Source organism: Telmatherina bonti (assembly GCF_933228915.1).
Source record: "Telmatherina bonti genome assembly, chromosome: 22".
NCBI lineage: Eukaryota > Metazoa > Chordata > Actinopteri > Atheriniformes > Telmatherinidae > Telmatherina > Telmatherina bonti.
The window spans coordinates 20,270,401-20,294,005 of record NC_136631.1 but is presented as its reverse complement, the minus strand read 5'-3'; the positions used below and the strand labels follow the sequence as shown (position 1 = coordinate 20,294,005).

Genomic DNA, 23,605 nt, shown 5'->3' with positions numbered 1-23,605 from the left:
ATGGATGGATGGATGGGTGGATGGATGGGTGGATGGATGGATGGATGGGTGGATGGATGAATGGGTGGATGGATGGACAGATGGGTGGATGGGTGGATGGATGGATGGATGGATGGATGAATGGGTGGATGGATGGACAGATGGGTGGATGGGTGGGTGGATGGATGGATGGATGGGTGGATGGATGGATGGATGGATGGGTGGGTGGATGGATGGATGGATGGGTGGATGGATGGATGGTTACATCCATTTGAAGAAACCCAAAGAAGCCAGGAGTATCCGCATTCCCCCATTTTTGTATTTCCAATAAAAATATGCAGATGCTGTATATGATGACGAAATAAGACCTGAACTCTGACTCTAACTTTAGATACAGTCAGGCAGCAGGGATTGCCTCTACGATTAACACAAAGAACCCTTCTCTTTATTACATTATGGGTGCCTGAACAGGCTATTTTAATAATGCATACTCACTCATGCATATTCTCAGTGCTCTATCAAGTACAGTGGAATTAAACCAGTATATCATCTAAGAAAAAAAAAAAAAAACATGTTCCACGTCAGCCTTTTTTACCAAGCAGCTTTTTCCCCTATCATGAAGATGCTGATATAAGACCGTTATCAGACGTCACTGAGAATTTAAATTTCCAATATCTTCAGCTTAATAACTGAGGATGGCTTCGCTACTGGAAGTTTGTAATGGTCAGCTCAAAATTAGATCGGATTTCGCTTTTCATAAGTGGCTGACCCACAAGGATCCCCTTAAGAGAAAGATATGCAAAACCCTTTAAGGCCATATAACACAATAACAAGGCAGCAACTAAGGACATGTGTCCACATTTTTTCCCCTTCAGCACACATATTTTTTCATTTGTTTTTATTCAAGGTACAACATGTGGGACTTTGCTGTCTCCTTTACATGCTATGCCCTGCCCTGAAGTACTAATTGTTGCAACTTTTCAGTCTTTCAATTTAGTCGAATCTAGTCGAATCTAGTCGATGGGTCTGTAAAAGATGGAAGTGAGGCAGATTTGGCTTCATCGGTCTATTAGGAGTTGAACTTCGTTTAATTTGTCAGACAATAATGGTCATAAAGAGATATTTTAATTTGTTGGAACAGTTTTATCACTGTACAAGCTGAAAGCTTGTTTTGCGCTGTGTAATCAATACTGACATGCACAAGAGTGCCTCCATTAATGAAGTGCTTCCAGCACACTGTCAGTGTAGTTGTGCCAGAGGGAAAAAAAAAACGTAAACAACACTAAAAACAGCACAATTTGGATGTGTGCCCTAAATTCCCCACCCATATTGAATATATGTTAATATTCATTAGTGAAGATAAGGAGGACAGAGCTACTACTCTGGCTACTTTGGAGCCCTGGGTGAGATTACGATTTAGTTTGAAAACATCCATACTTATAGCACACCATTTCGTCTATTGTGTCGTTCTACTTCATATAAAATAGGCACAGTTTAAATAAACCTAATTTTAACTGATCTATGTTTACTGTTCACTAAGTTTAATTGTAACATTTACTTATACTTACCTCCATCAAGGGGATTATATTTTTGCCCATGTACATATGTCCATCTGTTTGTTAGCAAATACTAGCTGGATTTTAGTCATTTTTTTTTAGCTGACAAAGGGTTTTGGTCTAACTTGGATTGTGATGAATTTTGGGAGTGATCTGAAAGAAACTGTGGACACAGGATTTCTAAAACTGATTCTTCATAACGTGAATGGAAATTAGCTGCTTTTCGAAGGTCTATGCTCTTTAAGTGCTTTTATAGTTTAATGTCAAAATTAACCTCTAATAATAGTTAGGAATTTGATATCACAGCTTGAATGTTCTGCGTCTTGTTTGGTGCATCAGAAAGATTTAAAAGTGTTTCACATGAAATTCAAATAATTTGTATGTGTATTTTCCAAGTCTGCTCATACATTTGTACATCTCTGCTGTGCAGCACTGAGCAACCAAAGATCCACTTCCTTCACTGACTTAACCATGATCTTGAGTTAAAAAGTCTCATGGAAAAAGGGATGTGAGCAGAGTCTACATTGCTATGTATTATTCTAAGTAAAAAAAATATGTTAACCATTGGAGTCGAAGTCATGGCTGTTATGAGCAGCGGATCTCTTTGCAAAACAAAACATAACCTTTCTCTAACGCTAAAGCTATTTTACTTTATATAAGACCATCACTAAGAAAATGGCTGCTTTGCTTTTAAATTAGAATAAATCTAGTAATTAGAACTGTATGGCTAAATTAATGATTATTAGTCATTGAAGACTAAAATAAGGCTTACTGAGAATGAAAATCGAGTGACGAGTAAAGCTATTTTTTCATAGATTTCTACAGTTTAGTTTTGTTTTATTTCTAACATATTAGAAAATAAAAAGCAAAACAAGTAACAACAATAAACACAGAAAACAGTCTACTGCATTTAAACACAATCACAATCTGTAAATTCTTTCTGTTTGAAAAGGAATGGGAAGAAATGAAAACTTATTTACTCCCACACCTATTCCACATCAACAAAATCTGCCCTCTGGAGGTACAGTCAACTCCTGATCAGAAAATCAAAAGAGCAGCACAACAACATCTACAAACAAACCAAATAGCAGTCAATGGCTGGGGATCCTTAAAGACATTCTTGCATATTTTTGATAAACTATATCTTTATATATTTTCTCAAACTGTTTCAAGTTGTGCATTCTTTTAACACTATATTAAACAGAAAAGCTTCTGTTTGTTGTGTAAGTTAAGTGTACCCCTTCAGTTACACACCCAATTTGCACTGAATCATTTCTGAATGTTATTATGACTTTTTTCTGCTTTGAATATTACTTGAACAGATTGAAATGCCACTAAACCCATTAATTTTAGCAATTTTGACTGTAAGGAAAGAATGATAAATTGGTATGATGTCTGTAGTGGCAACGTAACTTAAACATAATAGAACCTGTTGTGGCCACTCTTGCAGGACGTGAGCTTTCTGACTCGTGGCAAAAACGAAGCAAACGGATACAAAAATTATCTCCGTTTATTAAACAAACAATAAAAAAGAAAAACTTACATGTTGCGTCCACAAAACTACTGCAACTACTTTAACAAACAAAAATATAAAAATTATTTTCTTCTATGCGGTCAGAAAAACTGCAGCTCCTCGTCCTGCTCCATTTACAAAAAACACAGAACATGCGCACTCCGCAGCGCACTCTCTCTTCATGGTCCTAATGCAGGACGTTAAAAGGAGCCTAAAATAGTCAATTTAACTATAACATATAAAGACAAAAATATTATTAAAACTATACAATATCTAGCTAAATTTTCCACAGCAGGATAAATACTACATTACTTATTACAACAAAATATGGTTCCATTATAATGTTATGTACAAAAACATACAAAATAAGCATAACTTTTACATGGCTCTAACAATGTCCATATCCAGTCGTATGGCATTATTTGACCAACCCATGTGGAGCTGCAGTCATTGTCCTTCTATGAAAAACCTGTAGTTTGCATTTTGTTGCTCATCATAAGCTAGGTGAATTATTAAATAACCTTAAATACTAAAAAAAAAAAAAAAAAGATAAATATTTAATTTATTGCGATCATTAGTGGGCTGTTAGGAGAGGTTTGAACAGTTGCCTTTCTGCGTTGGGGTTTGCAATTTCTCCCAATGAATGCATGGGTTCTCTCCAGGTACTCTGGTTTCCTCCCACTGTCTAAAGACATGCATTATAGGTTAATTGGTTACTCTAAATTATTTGTCTTGTTTGTCTCTCTGTGTTGGCCCTGTGATGGACTGGCGACCTGTCCAAGGTATACTGTGTCTCTCACCCAATGATTGTTGGGAGAAGCCCTAGTTTTTCTGCAATCCTTAACTGGACTAAACGGTTTAGAAAATGGATGGATGGATGGATGAGTTTGCAGTGATCGACAAGAACTAAATGATCTAGCTTGTACGTGTTAACGTATATCAGTACTGAGATAGGGGGCACGGAATGATGAAAGGTCTTTATTCCCCTGTTTTTGTCCTTTCTCTTTTCTGGTTATTGTTGTAACCTATACTTTTTTGCCGCAAGAGGATGCAATACACAAAACGGCATCGGATAAGTCTATATACCACACGGTACTGGCAGAAGGCACGGTCCTGAGAAAAAAGGGAACATAAAGAAGACAGGGCATAAGCTGCCAAATAAAAAGTACCCAAAAAGAAAACAGAAGAAGTTGAGAACAGCAAAAAACATGAATGGTTTTATTCTTTTACTTCTGTTGGAGTTTCTGAATGATTATAAATTACTTCAGTGGTAAATTACCACTACCAGAAGGTGTCAAAAAACAGAAGAGAACACCAAACTCCACGCTGCCCACTAGTGAAGGAACTGACTTAACAACTATGGTAAAATAAAAGACGTGTGAAAGTGTGAGAGTAGCAACAAATAAAACCTTTTAAAAAAGATGTCCCCATTTACATATATAAGGGAGCATAAATGGGCCTATATGGCAAGCAGGCGATCAAAAGTTCCTGGGCCAAACCAGCCGTACAGCAGGAGGAAAGGAGCCACATACAGCTGCGCCAGTTTAAAACAGTGTGTCTGCCCTGCAGTTACTGCCAATGAATTGTACCTGGTATGTGCAAACTGCGAAGGAAGGAAAGGTAAAACCACTAAAAGTACTGTTTAAAACAACACTAGATAAGTTTTAAAGCTTAAAACTCCATGCTTCTAGCTTGTTTTGACATAAATTATGCACATACTGTACCTGGGGCTGTCATTGCCATGCAGTGTCCCAGGGCTGAGAAGCAGCTCTTCATTAGTTTGTGCTCCACCCAAGAGCAGCTGCATCTTGCTTTACGGCACTGTCACACACCAGCAACTAAGTATCATTGCATTTACTGTTTTGGATGAACACGATGATTCTGCAAGAAACCCAAGAAGACATTATCAGAGGAAATGGGGAAAAGAAATAGAAAAGAACTTTTACCCTCCGTAAGGAGCACTGTAAAGAGTTGGGATGCAATATGCATGTTGAATTAACTTTAATTAAACATGCCAAAGTGCAAAATTCTACCTAAGATCACTGGTTCTGCTTTAAATAAAGACATTTGTTTTCTGTTATTTGAATATTATTTTTTATTTGTTTATTTTTTTAATATTGAAAAGGTTGAAGAAACAGTATCAGTCAGAGATTTGGACATGTTTTCCTATTAAATCTAATAAGAAACTTTTGACTGGTACTGCCTAAATAAGTATTTAATCATTAAAATATCCCTTTCCTTTTTTTTCCTTTACGTGGATAATTAGTACAAGTACTTTGAAACTGTCTTGTTCTTCTAATGCAGACACTTCTCCTACTGCAGATCATGTTGAAACTGGTACTGCGCTTATATATGGCACCTACTATATAGATAAAATCAATCTCATCTGAGATGCAAGAGGAGAGAGAGTGGAAGTTATGGTCAGTATAAGGAAGGCATCTAGCTACACCAGTATTTTGTTAATCCTCCTAAATCACCTGCGGTAAGTGGAGCAAAACAGAGCAGCTCCATGCAAGGCTGTGAGATTCCTTATTTCATTTTTTAATACCACCAGATCGGATCCAACCGGGATTGTGTTGCTGTAATCCCTTGGCTCAATATCCCCCATGTTCAATATGTTAATGCCTCCCACTAAATGCATCATCCGTCAGACACACTTGGCAGATGGGCTTGCAACCGTTTCAGAAAAGACAGATGTATCAACACGCCTTTTAAAATCTGTGTGCTTTTCAACAGTCGACTTATCATCAATACAATAAATGCATGTGTCTGTGTGCTGAAACAGAGGAAAGGATGAATTGCAGGACCGAGTTACCCTACAACATTTTCTCCTGGCATATAAAAAAGTAGTGCGTGGAACTGTTATATTGTCACTACCCAGAGGACTGAACATAAAAGCAGCTTTTGTATGTTTGAATTTGAATTGTTGAATCGTTTCTCAACACATTTTTTTCTCAACCAGATAATGATCTATTTCTCAGTTCCACAGTGTCCTACTTAGCCTAGTTATCTAAGTTGGAGAGAAAATAATCATTTGATGTGGAGGATGTTTCTTACCCTTGCTAATGCTGCTCTGGCCTTGATTATCATCCTTATTATTCGATAGCTTAAGGCCGGTTTTCTTAAAGGAAAAGATTATTTTGATTGCATTTTATATATGTGAGACCCTTATGCGGTTATTTGTTGACTTGAATAAAGTGTCAGAATAATGGTGATGTGTTCAAAGATGAATCCATCTCAATACTGGAGCCACATTTTCCAAACATAGATTTAGATAAAACCCCATAAAACAAACAAAAAAACAAAGTCTGCTCTCTGTATTCTCACTCAGGTCTCAGTATTTTAATATTGAATAACTTGTGCGCTATTACGATGCTTTTCTTTGAAACACATGATTTATTACTGCACCTTCTGTTGTACCATCAGATCCCTAGACGACAGGGGGCTGTTTGAAAAACTCTTCTCAGCAAAGTGAAAGTCGTAAGGAGGTTGCTTTTATTCCCATTTTTTAGTTGATCAATGTTTTCAAGGACATGATGCTGCTTTATTTACAGGCTATTGTCAATATGCAGCTGCTGGCAGTATGACACTATTAACATTATGGTAGTCTTTCAATCATTTGCTTGAGAAAGAAAACATTACAAGATTCAGGAAGCTGTTTATGCACACAGGCTGCATTATTTCAATAGGTACCGGCATGTTCAATACTTGCCTCACATGTGAATTGAAGAGTTTCCCACAAGGCAAGAAGTTGTTTACAGATTCTACTAAAGCCAGAGTGTCAGCACTTCATGTTCCTGCTCCCAAATAAAGATGGCCTCCATTGAGTTTGACAGTAATGTTATAAAGTTGAGCATGAAAGCTGGTTTGCTTGTGTCTTCATTTCAAATCCCAGGGAGCCTAATGAGAAGATTTTGTTGAGGTCAAAGTTAATTATTGTTTATGCTGACAGTAGAGAGATATGTGCATAAATATATCAATCCAACCAGAATACATTTGACTGAATTTCCATTAGATGAAACACATTAAATGTATGTTGGCTGACCCGTGGATGTGTCAGGATGGACTACGGCATTTGTGCTTCTGTTGAATGTTCTAAGAATAAAAATGAAAGCTACGTTGAGTGCTGCAGTCGGATGACGAGCAGCTCTCAGAAAACAGACTTTCATGTGCTCAGGCTGACGGGCTTTTGATGTAAGTAGTAGAGGCTGAAATTAAGCTCTGAGGATATCAAGCCAGCCTTTAAAAAGAGAGAAGGCGAGGCAGCGAAATAAACAAAGCTTTGCGTATGTGTGTATTGTAGGGAATGGGTGCATCTGGTGATAATCACCAGTATGTTAGTCAAAATCTAAGTTTTATACGTGAGATTCCTCTTGTTATCTAAATCAAGAAGCGTATGTCTACATGAATGCCTAAACAACACAAATAAAACATCACTCTCTCATTTTAAAGTCCTACGTGACCACATTAGCTTCTTTATGTGGTTTCCTTTCCTTGATATCAGTATTGTCTGCACGTTTGATGGAAAATAAATGTTTATTCTTGAACCAAGCCATCGTCCTCACACTGCATAAAGAAGAAGAATTAAAACAGAATTCAGTTCATTCTTGGTCACTGAAATAGTTGAAGAAAGTGATGAAGAACAAACAAAACAAAATCTTTGAAGCATTCATTCTGGCTTTGCTCTCAGGAAAGCAAAAATAACAGGAAAACTGTCCATGTTTGTATTTCTATTTTCTATTTCTTTACCTGCTGATATCCAACCAATCAGGTACCTGTGTCATATGCACATGCAGCTGCATAACCTCTTCAGTCCTTCACAAAACACATAACTGTAATTAGGTAAAAAAAAAACCAACTAAATTTAAAGTAACTTTTCAGGATCAGCAATGAATGTTTTATCAATTCTGAAACATGACATTCTGAGGGCCCATTTATGCTGGTTTTTTTATACATAAATAGAGACGTCCATTTCAAATGTTGCCATACGTCGCCTCATACTTCCATGTATCTTTTACATTTCTGTGGTTTATAATCAAATCATCCACTATTGAGAAGCGCTCAGTTCAATGGTCATTTCTGCATTTTGCCACCGGCTAGTGGTTGTAGTTGAAGACACATTCACACAGCCTCTCTGCTAATGTTCCTCCATGTCTACAGTTGTTTGTGTTGTTGTTCTCCTCAACTTTTTCTTCTGTCTTCTTCTTCAGATGCTTTTTATTTGGCATTTCTGCATCGTTGTTTTCATCTTCCTCTTCTTCTTCTCTGGTTTGTTCCTTTTGCTGGTTGTATGTAAGCTATACAGCTCAACAGGAGCTCTGTGTTTTCGCATAGTATTGCTCCATTTTCTGCATCAAGTGATGGATAGCTCAGGCCCTTGAAAATGGACCAAATTATGTGAGTAACCGACGCAGGAGACAGACAAAGTTGTCCACCTGTCTGCGTATCCCTCTTCTGCGTCGTGCATAAATGGACCTTAAATCATTACATGCACCAATTTATCCCTCATTGTAAATGGAATATGTTATTCTCTGCTTCGTACAAAGCCAAATGTGGAGGACTGCTAAAATCTTGACATATTGGGGTAAAATCAGACTTCCAATGAACATACAGTGCTTTATTCGATTATGGAACTCCACAATGAAGTAATTGGATGAAAATGCCAATGAGAATCCAAGTCCTGGGTCGGCCCTGCAGCAGGCTTTGACCAATTAAGCCTAAAAGCATTACTAGTACTTTCAAAATTTCTGAGTGACTTACCTTTTTTCTGTAGGTCAAAAGACTTTACGTTCTTTCTTTTATTTAGTCAATCAGACTTTAAGCTACTTGAGCATCAGCCCAGAAAAGAAGAGAAATAAAATCCTTAAATCAATCTTTTAGGGGTTTTCTTGCTGATTTCCGTTCTTTACTCAACACACGTACACACCAGTCTCATGTTACAAGCATCCCATTACGACAGGATCAACATTTACATTATCCAGCCTCTGTTCACAACCAATCTGTCTTTCCCGGTGAGTGAGGAAATAAAACATCTGTCAAAGTTTGGATTTTTATTTCCCTCTTCCTGGCATCTGTCTGTGTAACAGGAAAAGGTTGGGAGAGCAGGCTCGCTGAATGGAGGACACCCATATATTGCTGTCATGTTCTCTGTTAATTAGGATTAATGGCAGCCATGGCACCATTAGCTTCATAGGATCCTGCTTAACTTTCTGTCATGTCTCTCTATAGTGCATGAAAAAAACAGCATGTGAGGAGAATGAAAAGCTGAAAAGCTTTCTAGACATTTTTCTTTCAAGTTCAGAGACTTTTTAAAAACCTGACTGTGTTTGATATTTACTCAAGGTTACTTGGCACAAATAGATTTTTTTTTTTAAACCGGATGTAACTATTTTTCCAACTAAACAGTTTTTTCTTAGATCTGAAGTCCTTGATGTGGGCTGGTGTGTGCTGTGTTCAGTGTTTCTTTTACCATCTTTTCGATAACTAATGAGATGGCAGCTGAACTGTGTTAATTTGCCCTTCAGTGCACACAGTTCACTGAAGGGCAAATGAGAAAGCACAGTTTGAGCAAATGTATACAAAACCTAAAAAATACAGGACTTGAAGAGGAAAATAAGGCATTAGTTGCTCATTACATCTCTATTAATCTGAACCATGAGGTCCCTTAGATTCTATTAGTTTTACCCTTGAAACTAAAGCTAAAAACTAACTGGGTTTTCTGTGGGTGAAAGATTTTCTCATACCAATTAGAACCACGTTTTTGTGTCCTTGGGCTTGCCTGAAATGTAGGCTCAAGTATCATACCCTTTGAAATTAATTAAACTTGAGCCTTATGTTGTTGAAATCTGACACAAATGTCTGCGCATGTTACTTTTCAATGTTTTTCATTGTGTGGGTGCTAAAACTATTGTTTATAAAGGTATCAGGTCTTTATTTTTTTCAAACTTTTTTTTTCTTTTTTGGCAACTTAGGAACATGAGCTTACTTAAACTTAACATGCTGATATATATAAAAAAAAAACCACAGCTCTTCCAACCAGACAGACATTCACCTCAGGTTACCTTCTTCACTTTCATGAATGTTTGTACAATAGGCTTTTAAAAACTATGGTTCAGGAAGTCAAGCAGTCTTTTACCAGTCCAGATCAGTAGCTTGATCCCAGCCCAGATGTTGAGACACAAAACTAGATTGCATATTCCCTCTGGTGCAATGTTTCTCACTACAGTATGTGTGAGCAAGATGCTAGAAACGCACCAAGAAGTGTTGAATCAATAAAGATATGAATGGGTGAAAATGGATTTGAATGTAAAAGCTCTTTTGGGTCTTATTAGAATCACACGTCAACCTTATAAGTTGCTCTCCTGTATTCAAACTCCTATTAGCTCTGTGTTGCACCGTAAAAAATGTGAACTCAGGTTACTTAATAAAATTATGGCAACAAAGTGACACTTAATATAATTGAGTAATTTTAAATTTAGACTAGAATATATTGAAAAAATTAACCAGATTTAAATGAAAAAATTAAGTAGATGTTATTTGACAGAACAGAGGAAATGTGTTGCATTTAGTAGCATTATGTAAAAAAAAAAAAAGATGTTAAAGTAGCTTAATTTACCTGGAAATGTTACTTAAGATCTACTTAGTATCTGTGCACAATTACATTGAATTCACTAAAAATCTCAGACAAATACATTAAAATTCACTAAATATCTAGGAAAGATGTATTTACAAATACTTCATTTGTTAGGAAATTTTAAATTGCATTTACTCAATTTAAAAAAAAAAAACCCCTCTAAAATAATTACTGGATCTGTAGAGAAAATTAAATTAAAGTTACTAATTACTTGCGTATAATTAATGATGTGTACGAGGAATCTAAATAAACAATTAACTCATTTAAATGTGTAAAATAAATCAAATTGATTGACATTTTACTTTTCTCTTGTTTAATCTAATATATATTGAGATATATTTAACAACACTGTCACTTTGTCACCATAATTTTCTTAAGTATAATTTATTTAACATATCTTAGCTCCAGTTCATTTCACTTGGGCTAAAAGATCATTACACAAACAGTGAACAAGGCAAATGTTTATTTTGTAAATAACATTTTAAATTGTAACTTGTGTCTTCACATCTTCTCGAATGAACACTACATTCATTAAAGCTGAATGCATTAAACAACATGTAAAATATAGCATCATAAAAGTGAAGTGAAATATGCTAAAATTCTAAATATGAGTAAAGTACGGCATGAGCAAATCCTTTCACATTACAAAACTGATTATTCCAGCTTCAAAAATGAACCTCTCACCTGAATATAGGATTAAATGCTATCTGCATAACTTCCTCTGCAATCAGTGTAAAGGGTGAAGACACACATGGTTTGATAATGGTTCAACCACTGCCGAAAGCGTTTGCTGAGACTGCTGTGAGACAAAGGATGATCATCATGCAGTTGGACAACACTGTGATTTAGTTACCACATGACAGGAGCAAATTCAATAGGCTCTCTGATTAATTGTTATAAATGCCCATACAGGCAGCAACAGTCCAAGTTAGTTAATCTTGAGAGATGGCATGTCGGCAGTAAAATTATGCACACCGGTGGTTTCAGTTTGGAGGGGATGTTTCCTTTACATTTCCATTTTTATTGCTGTCCATTCCAGGTCATTTCATGCGCAAAGCAACATCAAGCCTAAACTAATTTGTTGGCAGCTGTTTCACATTCTAAACATTTCTATTAGCAGCCAAACCCATCCGTAATGAAATATTGTTCAAAGGAAAATCTTTTTCTGAAGCATTTTATTGAATTTGACCAACAGTATTGAAACATGAATGTTTTCAATTTACACTTTATTCTATAAGTATTTACATTTTCTTCAAGAGTCACTGATAAGAGAAATGCTTCAAGAAATAACTTTGAACGTCTTCAATATCCATGCTAGTAAATAAACCTGGTAAAGTACCCTAGAAAACCAAAAGTCATGATACAACATATTAAGTTAAGTATTTCTCACCATATGTCTTCATCTTCTTCTTCATGCCGCTTATCCGGGGTCGGGTCGCGGGGGCAGCAGCCTTAGCAGGAAAGCCCAGACTTCCCTCTCCCCAGCCACATTTGCCAACTCTGCGGGGGGGATCCCGAGGCGTTCCCAGGCCAGCCGAGAGATATAATCCCTCCAGCGTGTCCTGGGTCTTCCCCGGGGTCTCCTCCCAGAGGGACGTGCTTGGAACACCTCACCAGGGAGGCGTCCAGGACGCATCCTAACCAGATGGCCGAGCCACCTCAACTGGTTCCTCTCGATGCGGAGGAGCAGCGGCTCTACTCTGAGCCCCTCCTGGATGACTGAGCTCCTCACCCTATCTCTAAGGGAGAGCCCGGCCACCCTGCGGAGGTCGCCTGTATACAAGATCTCGTTCTTTTGGTCACGACCCACAGCTCATGACCATAGGTGAGGGTAGGAACGTAGATCGACTGGTAAATCGAGAGCTTCGCCTTCTGGCTCAGCTCCTTCTTCACCACGACAGACTGGTGCACCGTCCACATTACTGCAGACGCCGCACCGATCCGTCTGTCGATCTCGCGCTCCATCCTTCCCTCACTTGTGAACAAGACCCCAAGATATTTAAACTCCTCCACTTGAGGCAGGACCTCACTCTGACCCGGAGAGGGCAATCCACCCTATTCCGGCTGAGGACCATGGTCTCAGAGTCAAGTCTCATAAGTCAAAGGCTGAAATGTTAATGAATGGATGACCATAAATATTAAAGGAATAAAACTTTCTTTAAATTACAGATTGGTAGCTCAGCCTCTGTGAGTCACTTCTCCTAAAATACAGAGGGGTAAGTTCCTGTTCATAGTTCATACGCTGAAAGCCTGTGTCCTTCCCTTTGGCTGAGGTGAAGTGAGAAAATGGGATCGGAGGAAGCAGACAGGACGGGTCACTCAGGGAAGGTTTGATGTCCTGGTGTTGGTTTGCACGATGAATGTCCTACAGGCGATTCACATTTGATCATTGTATCCATTATGTGCTCCTGTCACTGGCACTGATGTGTCACACGGCTGAAGGCAGCAAAAATTATGTTTTGTGGGTGTACATAATGTGAAAATACAGTGTGTTTGTGAAATGAATGGAAAAGGTGATACTCACACGCATGCAAATATACCTTACACATAACTTACGCACAACTTATGAGAAAACTAGAATATGTTCTTTCCCAAACATAAATGACCTTGACCTCCGGTTGTTGGGGTCTAACATGCTTCCACTGTAAACTGGTCTGGTGTCATGATTTTTTTTCTTAAAGTCAAACTTTATAGTCTGTTTGCAAACTTACAAAGCAGCTGGCTCTACCTAAATGTGAGTGGCCCGTTTTCAGAGTAGTGTTAAAAAAAATTGTTAAGAGAAAGGATAAGTGTAAAAAGTTGGAGTCACTGATGATAAACTGAAGGTTTGGACTCTGGCTTTGAAACATGTTCTGCAGAAAACTTCACTTTTACAACCCTAAAATGACTGTTTTAGAAACAAAAGTACCAAAAAAAAACAGGAGCTTGAGAAATGAAACAAAGTCAAGTTTAGAGAAAACAAAGGAACAACTATTTGTGCCTTTTTGCTGGATATTTGTTCCTAGAAACATCATGACAACAGACAACTTGGGTTGTTGGTAAGTTCTCAATGTTTAATAGAGCCATAACCATTTAAATTTTCAATGCTATCTTTAGTATTTACTTAGCATGCATAAAAGATCAAAGTTCAGCTTGGTTTCACAGAGATATGCAAACTAAGCATGATTATTTAATACCGCATCACAAGATGGAGAGATATAAAATCAGAATAACATCTCTTTAAAAAACTAATAACATCTCAGAACCACAAGAAGCCTTTTTTTAAATGGCCTAGTTAGTAGGCTGATCAGTTATACTTCAGGCAAACAGGATGACGACATCAATGTGTCTGAGAAAGAGTTGGAGACGTGGCATTTCCAACCAATCCAATAGTTTTATTTTTCTTTTTAGAAATGGCAAAATTCCCAAACCAAAGTTTTCCCCCAAATTAAATCAAGCAGATTGAGGCAAAACTTATAAAATAATATTAAAGCAACAGAAATCCACCGCCGGTGTGTAATTAAACTACAGAGACTTACTGTAAAGTCTGCTGCCACTCTAAAACCTTGTGCTCCTACAGCTGTACACATACTAGAGGCTGTCTTTATACTCTGAAATGAAATGACATCATGAAGTGTCATCTTTTCTTTCAATGTGAACAAGCATTCAAAGTTGTGAACTTCTGTTTTTTTTCAGTTTCAAGCACAGACAAGTCAATGTAATCAACTGAGAATATTCAGCTTCAACACAACTGTCATTACGCTCGAACTCAGAGGGACAGTTTCACTACGCTTTTCATAGTGATGCACAAACATGTTCAAAATCCTACAAAAATTGCACAAGAGGAGACCCTCACCCCACATTCAGGCCTCTGTCACAAATGCTTCTTGTCGTCAAGCTGCGTGTGACTCCCCTGAGCCGGTTGCTAAGCAACCACGGCTGCATTAATATGCGCGGTAGAAAGGGAACAGGGGATACCTCTTGCCTGTGGAGCGAAAGAAACCACGGCAGCGTCAGTGTGAAGCCACTGGTTCCTTCACAGCATCCCCTCTCCCTCCCTTCTGTTTCTCACTTACAGCTCGGGAAACACGCTTAGCCACACAAGTGCAAAAGGAGCTAAGTTAGGTTGTTACACCTTATGTAAAGCAGGGGCTAACATCATTTCAGCAAGGCGTCTTTGCTATATTTTTTAAAATTTATTTTAAAAAATTTGAGACAAGAAAATAACTAAACATTTTACATCACTGAGCATGAACAAAGTTTGGAAGATTAGTCTTTCATGAAGGCTGACAGGATGTCTTGTATGAAGAGAAAACAGTGCCTTTTGTTGAGCGTTGCGGAATAAAAACAAAGGAGGATGGAAATATTCACATGAACAGATTTGTTACCCTCCCACCCCCATCTGCCCATCAACTGACTCCATTCTTCAACTTGACATCATCCTTCCACACAGACAAGAGGAAAAAGAAGAGGAGGAGAAGAGAGAGAAGCAGAGGTGGGGAAGCAAACACAGTGAAAAGGGGAGGAAGAGCAGAGAGGAGGTGGGCAGCACAGTTTCAGCTCTCACAAAGCTGAGGAGGAGAAAGTGACAGCAGCTAAAACTTGGCTACTAGTGAGATGAAATTCGTGGAAGAGACATTCGAGCGTTGCAGGAGACGACATCTGACGAGAACCCAAAATTTTGACTGCCTGGAAAAGAAACCAGTCCTCTTTGGATCCGGTGCCCCTCTACAGCCGAAGGATGAGAGGGGTAGACTTTCACCTTAGTTGCCAGGGATATCTCTGCACTACGGGAAGGTTTCCCCATCCAGCATGTCCAATGCTATGTTACTCCTGATGCTTTGCAAGGTAAGATCTTCAACATCCCACATCCAGAGCTTTTCCAAAACTCACTATTATTTACACAACATCTGCACACGATGAACGTTTACCAAATAAATCTTTACTGCTTTTAAATGTCCAGACTGCGTCTGACTATAAATTTATTATACAGAGTGATATATTCTTTATAAATGTGGGATGTTTCCAGGCTCTGTTGTCTTTGCATGAATCATTGATTAAGATAGCAGATGCATCCTGAATTTTGCCTTTCAATCAAACTATGATTTGTCTGTCCTTGCAGCTACACTCTACTATAAGAGAAATGTGTGGCTGTGTTCAAATATTTCTAAGTATGTGAACAGAACAAGCTTAAAATACTGTGTACTTCAACTTTTTCTGTATAAAATCAACTACTTCAAAACAAAGATTTTTTATTCTTGTTTTGGGCAAACTGATCACATTATCATCAATTGGTAATAATACACAAGAATGCTTTGAGTTGTACTCTTGCAAGTCTTAAGTCTTTTACAAGGGGTTTAGCAAGGTTTCTTTTTAATGAAAAGATGTTCTGTAACAATAAAAACCTTGTTAACTAAAAGGTAAAATCTTTTCTCTAACTTACAAAACATTAAGTATAGGTATTAAAAGAAAAAAAGGTATAAAATCTTGTTGTCTTTTGTCAAAGGAAGGCAAATGTACTTTATTGTTCTGTGTGTGAACCTGCGCAGTTTGTGTCTTTGCCAGAGTGTGATGGGCATTAACCTGAGTATACGTGAGCGCATGTACATAAACAGTTGGGATGGGTTTGGAGCTGTTTGCTTTAATTCCATTTTAAAATAATGCCAAAAGCGCCTTTGCTTGTCAGACTCAGTTAGCATCTGGAGCTGTTTGACATGCTCAGGATTATTCAAGTGGCAAAAGGTTTTACTCTCCACTGATCCGATCTGAGGATGTTAGCTTCTGTTTGGTGCAGCGATAGTGTCCAGATTTGTTGTCCCAGGTATGGCTTCAACCTGTTTTCTCTACCTCTTTATATCTTACATTTTGTCGGGCTCAATCTGATTCTGGCTGCATCTGTGTGAGTGAAGAACCAGTTGTATGAACACCTTTGAAGAAAAAAAATAACCTCACAACAAGAGGAGTCTCACTTATGAATGAAAATCTGTTAATCCAGACGTGCTACATCTTGGAACACTAAGTGACCCTGACAGTCGCAGGAAATTAGCTCATGAGTGTTAACTGAAATTGGTACTGAGATGACAAATATAGTATTCATTCTACAGTAATAATCTTCAAATTTAATTGATTAAATTACAATATTTGAGTATATTGCTCGTGGCTTTCTTTTCTCGCTTATTCTTGGATCACGACAGCTCAGATCTCTAATGCATGCTGTCGATTCCGGGTGTTAAACAGACAGGATAAGTCATAATGGCCAGTTAATGACTATGGCACATTGCCTTGGCTGCCACTTGAAACTGAATGCTCTCCGTTTATGACTGAACGGCTGGAGATGTTGAATGAGGAGTCACGGGAAGACTTCCAGAAGGTGTTTTTTTTTTTTTTTTTTTTTTTTTTTTTTTTGCTGTGTGACACACAGCAGCACTCATTGGAGAAGCTATTACCTCAATACACAGGTTTTTGGCAGAGACTTGACCACCTCTCACACCTCCCATACCTTTTCCCTCATCACCTTTGGGCACATTTCCCTCCCTTCTGTTTTTTTGCTGAGTGCTTGTTTATATCAGCAGCAAGCAGGCGTCTTCATGCATCAGGGCACATCCAGCGCACCACACAAAGATCTCCATTCAGGTTGAGGGGAAGCCCTGCTTATAGAGCTACCCAGGAGAGGCTATCAGAGCCCATTGTTACAGATCAGAGGAGGAAGATGCACTTTAACACAGTGCTCAATGACTTTTTATGTATGTCAAGAACATTGTGTAGTTCAGTGACTTCATTTTGCGGTCATAGCACAGTAATGTGTTTAATATTATAAACCCATCGTAGCATAGGCTTTTTTTTTTTTTTTTTTAACTTTTATATAAACTATGTCCATCCAAAGACACAAAAACTTCCACAAGGGGCTTTTTTTTGTCATGATTTTGATTTTCCATTTTCCTTATTTGACTGATATAATTTTTACATTTCTTCAAAACCACATAATTATTAATAAACATATGAAAAATACTGACTGCATATAATTAGATCTGATAAGTGCAGGCAAATATGTTTCCATCAGATTTGATCTTTCTGCCAGACAATACACCTAGACTTGTACCCCACTGATTTCTGACAGGTGGCGATTGCTGCCAGGGTCCCTTTTCTCTGGCAGCCTGACAGACAACAGAATCAGTTAAAAAATGTCAAAAAGGGAAAATAACATTATTTTTTCAGAGTCTTTTTCAACTGACAACATGGGTTTCAACTATGGTTGAGCAAAAAGTAGCATGAACATGTGTCTGTTCTTTCTTTTGTGATCATGTCACATATACCTTCCATTGCTATTGCACGCTCCATCATAGAGAGCACTTTGCATCAAGAAATCAAGATGCCAATGCAAACAAAAACAGAATATGACTTTTCATTTGGCAAGATGTAATTGGTCTGCATGAGATGCTATTAGACAAAAATCTGGAGCCAGTTGCTTGGAATTTTTTTTCATTAAAAATCAGTTCTCCATACAAATTCCATCAGGCAAGAAGAAATGTAGATGTACACCATGTACCTGTTAGTGATGTAGGTGCTTTTGGAAACCCTTGCCAGAAGGAACATATATGTAGTTTTTCTTGCATCAAAGCTTTTTACGAAGAGGTGCAGCTTCCTGTTAGAAGGTTTATTTTTAGTCAGCATTAGCTTACATGCTTTTCTGTTGCTAGCTGGCGTATAAAGCTCAGTGACCCGCAAAAGGAGCACTTTTCTCCTGAGAGGTGTTTGGATGCCAACTTGCTCAAGCTGCCATGCCTACGGGTTAAAAACACACAGCTAGTTTCTAATACTGCTCCACAGGCAACACATATCAATACAAACACTGTCTCTCTCTCTCTTAAACACACACACACACACATACACACACACGCACACATACGCACACAGCTGCGAAAACTCACAGATGAGCACTAGCAACCTTAAAACCTGTATCAGTCCAACTGTTGAAGGAAAACCACAGCTGAAAACAGCATACAGTAGGGATGTCTGCTGTGCTTTTATTTATTTATTTCTCTATTTTTTCACTCATTGGGCATCAGTGAGCTGCCAAGGCTGTTCACCTGATGCCCAGCACGTCAGTCAAGAGAGGACTTGGCAAGTAGTTGTGCAACACAAACACTGGCTGTGAGTTCACTCAGCTCTAAGCAGAAAGTCACTGCCTTTTTGAAAATGTGCTAAATTGCAAGAAAACAGAAAGAACCTCTTTATGAAAGACCACATTTCAGTTTATGCAAAAATCCAATGAGTGCTGCGGAAATGTTATGTTATGCAGCCGAACGTCAAACATGTTCTGTTATTCACATTATGTTGAATCTGTGATATTTTTGTAGGACAATTAAATAAATAAATAAAAAAACCCAACTAATTTTAACACCCATTCATAGCCAGAAATACATTTATACAGTTTTCTATGATCATTTAGAAAGGCAGACATGGAGTATAAAGACATGGAATAGATTAATAATCCATGACACATTGGATTAAAGCAGATATGTTGCAGAAATGCCTGCTTGTAGTTGGTAAATCATAATTGTTTCCTAAATTAGACAAAATGTTGCATCTATTTCATAAAATGAATGAAAAAAAATCTTATATCATTTGGGCCATTTAGTATCACATTCAAATTCTTTTATCTGGAACTTCAATGTTATTTTTACTGAAAATCTTTTTGATGTTCTTAAAAAAGCAAGCAAACAAACAAACAACAAGTTTAGTGCAACAGAAATGCTGAATTAAAAACTACATTTTGCAGACCAGTGAGCAGCTGATCTGTGGTAAACTCAGAACCTTGTCTACACGTGTCCCGAACCTCTAGATCAGCCGCTCCATGCCACAGTCCTGCCAGCCTTGTGTAGTTGTGTTGCTTTGGTTGTGTAAGTGTGAGTGAGTGTGCAAGCTTGTGGCTGATGAGAAAGAACAGAGTGGAGCCACTGGAGGAGTGGGTAGTTAAGTTTAAGCGCATCCATTTACAGTGACTTTGGTTTTGGCTCCTGGGGCTAGACTCAAAACATCCGGGGTTAAAGCCCCCAGAAAACCGGCTGGAGTTGCGACTGGTTAAACTGCACAGTTTATTTCAATCCCCATTGACACGTGTAAGCTCATTACAAACAAAATTGACATTCCAGATTTAAATGAAATGTCTTAACAAGAAATTTATCAAAATATTTAACAACAATTTAAAATTTTCTCCTGTCGTAAGCCCCTCCCACCAGTCAAGTGGAGGCATATGGATTTCTTCATGCTCTAAAATTAGAACACCATCAATGGGACTCTCATGGCTCAGAGTTGTGTTTAACCCATTCATCCAATATGTCATCCATCCTATAGGGACTTTGTTTCTCTTTACTTCACCTGATCTGGCCTGAAAAGATGTGTTTGGCCACAATCTCCCATCACATGCTGATCTCCTGCAGCCACAGCAGAGCCAAGAGGAGGTGCACTTGTGTTGTAATATGGTTTTTCTAGAGTGAACTGAGATCATGATTTTGCATCACAAGACATTGCTGTAACTTGTTGTCTCGTATGTTGCTGGTTTACTTGCTGTCATCCAACACAACCTGTGCAAAGTGCAATTCCAAGAAAAGCAAAACAATCAAAACACAGATTCACTCAGTAAAAAGAGGATTGCTATGACTTTCTTTCCCCATCTGTTTCAGATTGGTCTGAGAAGAAAACTGCAGACTTTTCCAGGGAAAATGGTAAACACTGTCTACAATGATGAGGAAAAAGGAATCCAAGACAAAGAAAGTAAGGAGGAGAGCATCTTGGCCATGTTGGGGATCATTGGGACCATTCTCAACTTGGTAGTCATCATCTTTGTCTACATTTACACCACTTTGTAGGCCCCGTACGCCTATAAAACTTCAACATCTCATAAAGCAGAACCCATCTGACCTTGTTTCAGCAACAGCGCATTTACTGATATGAAGATAAAGATGGGAGGAGCGAGGAAAAGGCTGAACTCCTCCAGTGGTGCACTGGATCTAAGACTGTGTGATGGCAAAATGCCATTCATAATGCAACGATACAAACATTTTCATCTATGGGTAACTGGCCTGTTGCTTTTCATTTTACAGGTACAGTTTTCCAGAGTACCTGGTCATTTTTGACTTGCAAAAAAAAAATGCATGAAGCAAGAAAGAGGAGCATAAAATTTACAGCTTCTAGGAATACATGGACTTAAGGATTACATACAGAGTTTGAACATTTTTGGAAAATATTTTTCAGATCAGATTATGACCAAATAGGATATGAGAGTTGTCTGATTTGCTTTAAAGAGATATTGAGCATACGGATGTAAAGAAAACAAAAGTCTGCTTTTTTTGCCTAGTATGAAGAAAAATTTATATCATATTTAAACAGACAAAATAAAAATGTTATTCTGCTTGGTTAAGTGGTTTCTTTTACCTAATTTTTTTCTATCCTGAGAAGATCATTATTTCACCCAGACAGCGGTATACTGTATGACCTGACAATGAGTTGCACTCACACATGTTTATGTTGCTTAAAGCCAAGCTTACTGAAACAGGTGGTGTTTTGTGATGCAAGATTAAAGAGCTGGATGAGAGATTTAAAAATATAAGTTGAAAATACCGTACTTATTTATTCTTCAAGCTTTCCATGCATCTGTTAAGCATTTAAATGAAGTCAGCACTGAAACAAGATTAATCTTTTTTCACAGAGAAACTTCTTAGGAGAACTAAGATGAAGGTGTTTTTTTTTCACTTGATGCAGCTTTAATACTAAGAGAAATAAATTTCATGCTGCATAAGTATGTCACCTCTAAATGAGCAATATGATCATCATGAACTACCAACCACATTCTCATAAATGTACATTGATTTGTCAAAACTTGAAATATTCAGTATTTTTCAGTCATCTATTTCAGATTCTGCATGATAACTGTTTACCATCAGCCAAAAGAAAATACATACATTTATCAGGTTACCAATAGGTTGTGAAAAGTTTTATTTATTGTATGTACATTACCAGTCAAAAGTTTGGAAATGTGTCCCCTTAAATTTGATATGAAAACATGTCCAGTCTTTTGACTGGTCTTGTATATTTGACCAGCTTCCGTTGCCCTGTGAATTTATTGGGTGTAAAATAAAATTAGTGTAAAAGGGAAACTCCAGAAAAATATTTTATTTAAGCGCACGATTTTTTCCAAATTGTGAGTGTGAATTCTATTTAAGAGCTGTGACAGGAAAAAGAAAGTGTTGGACAAAATACTGAAAATGTTGAACATACAATCTACTGTGACCTGGCTGCCGCTAGGTGGCGGTCTGGGGATCCTGGTCCTCCGTCGGTGTGGGCTGTGCCCTCTGCCTGCGGGGGCGGGGGCTACTCTCGGGCTCTTGGGGCCCAAGGGCCTGCGCTCTGTCTGCCCTGGGTGGCCGGCGCCTGGCGGGATCGGCCCTTGCCGGCCTGGGCCTGCTGGGGCCTGTTCCCCCTGACTGTGGGGGACTCTGGTTGGGGACCTCCTTCGCCACCTCCTAGGCGGATGCATGGCTGGCCCCGGAGTGGGGTGGTTGGGGTCTGTGCCTGGGGGTGACTGTCGGTTACCCGGGTCTCTGGGTTCTCCTGGCCTGCCTCTAGCCCTAGGTGGGCGGGGTCACATTGGCATGATCACTCTTCTCTGAACACGTTCCACTCTAAATGTTCTGCATGAATGTTCTGCATGTGTCACAGTCACTGACTCATCCAGCAAGTTTATTCATTAACAGCAGGTAGCTCTCTTCCTGTCTTTTTGATTTAACTTGCTAGTTTCTGGTCCTCCTAATTGTCAATGGTTTTGTTCTCCACAGGGACCATGGATCTAGAGTTGGCTTGTGTGGGTGTATATATATTTATGTGTGTGGGTGGGTATGTGTGTGTACATATGTATGTATGTATGTATATGTATGTATGTATGTGTATGTATATGTATATATATACATATATACATATATATATATATATATATATATATATATATATATGTGTGTGTATATATATATATATATATATATATATATATATATATATATATATATATATATATATATATATATATATATATATATATATGTATGTGTGTGTGTATGTATATATATATATATAATGTATGTGCGAGTGTATATACATGTATATGTAGGTGGGTATGTATGTGCATATACGTGAATGCATTGATCTCTTTCTTTTGTTTTTTATGTTCTCTTTTCTGTTCTCTTTCCTGTCCTTTCCGGTCAGGTCCAGCAGCATAAACTCTGTAATACAAGCTATTATCCAAAGCAAATAGAAAAATAAAATAAGAATCAAGAAATACAAGGGGATCATTACATCTATAAAAGTTCCCCTTGGCAAAATAAATTTGCTCAGCAGAACACAGCATCCAGAACATCAGTCTGCTTGCTTAAATGCTGGACAAGACAAAAAAAAACCAAAAGAAAAAAAACAACAAAAAAAAAACATACAATCTACTGAAATCTACTGGTAAAGTTTCAAATTGCAACATTATCTCACTTTTTAATTCCAGCCATCTATACTTTAGTGGTCTATAAATAGAGCTAAACCTGAATTACACATACATAAATACAGTTATTTGATCTCTTGTGATTGAACACTGGTGTACAGTTATGAATATGCTGTTGATGCGCATGCTATACATTCCTCTAAATATTACTATAATTGCCTTTTCATTGTTTCATGGTTTACCCATCTATCAAAAAGAAGTTACCTTTACACCATGAATAAGCACTTAATGTCTCACAAATGTTCAATGAAAATTTTATTTATGCAACACTATAATCACATCCAACTTTATTTATACATGAGCTTATAGAAAACCTTCACAGTGACATTATGTTTATGTTTTTATGACTAATTTCTAAACAATAATTATTCATTTGTCTGTTTATCTTTAATTTAACTTCAGTA

General features: G+C 37.8%; 1 protein-coding gene across 1 annotated transcript; it reads left to right on the top strand.

Moving 5' to 3' along the window:
• Positions 1 to 15,472: 15,472 nt before the first annotated feature.
• Positions 15,473 to 20,529, top strand: tunar (TCL1 upstream neural differentiation-associated RNA; the record flags this gene model as incomplete). The annotated part of the gene is made up of 2 exons (XM_079261742.1): positions 15,473 to 15,508; positions 20,344 to 20,529. 2 exons carry the CDS (start codon positions 15,473 to 15,475, stop codon positions 20,527 to 20,529), a joined length of 222 nt encoding a protein of 73 aa, XP_079117868.1.
• Between the last annotated feature and the right edge of the window lie 3,076 nt (positions 20,530 to 23,605).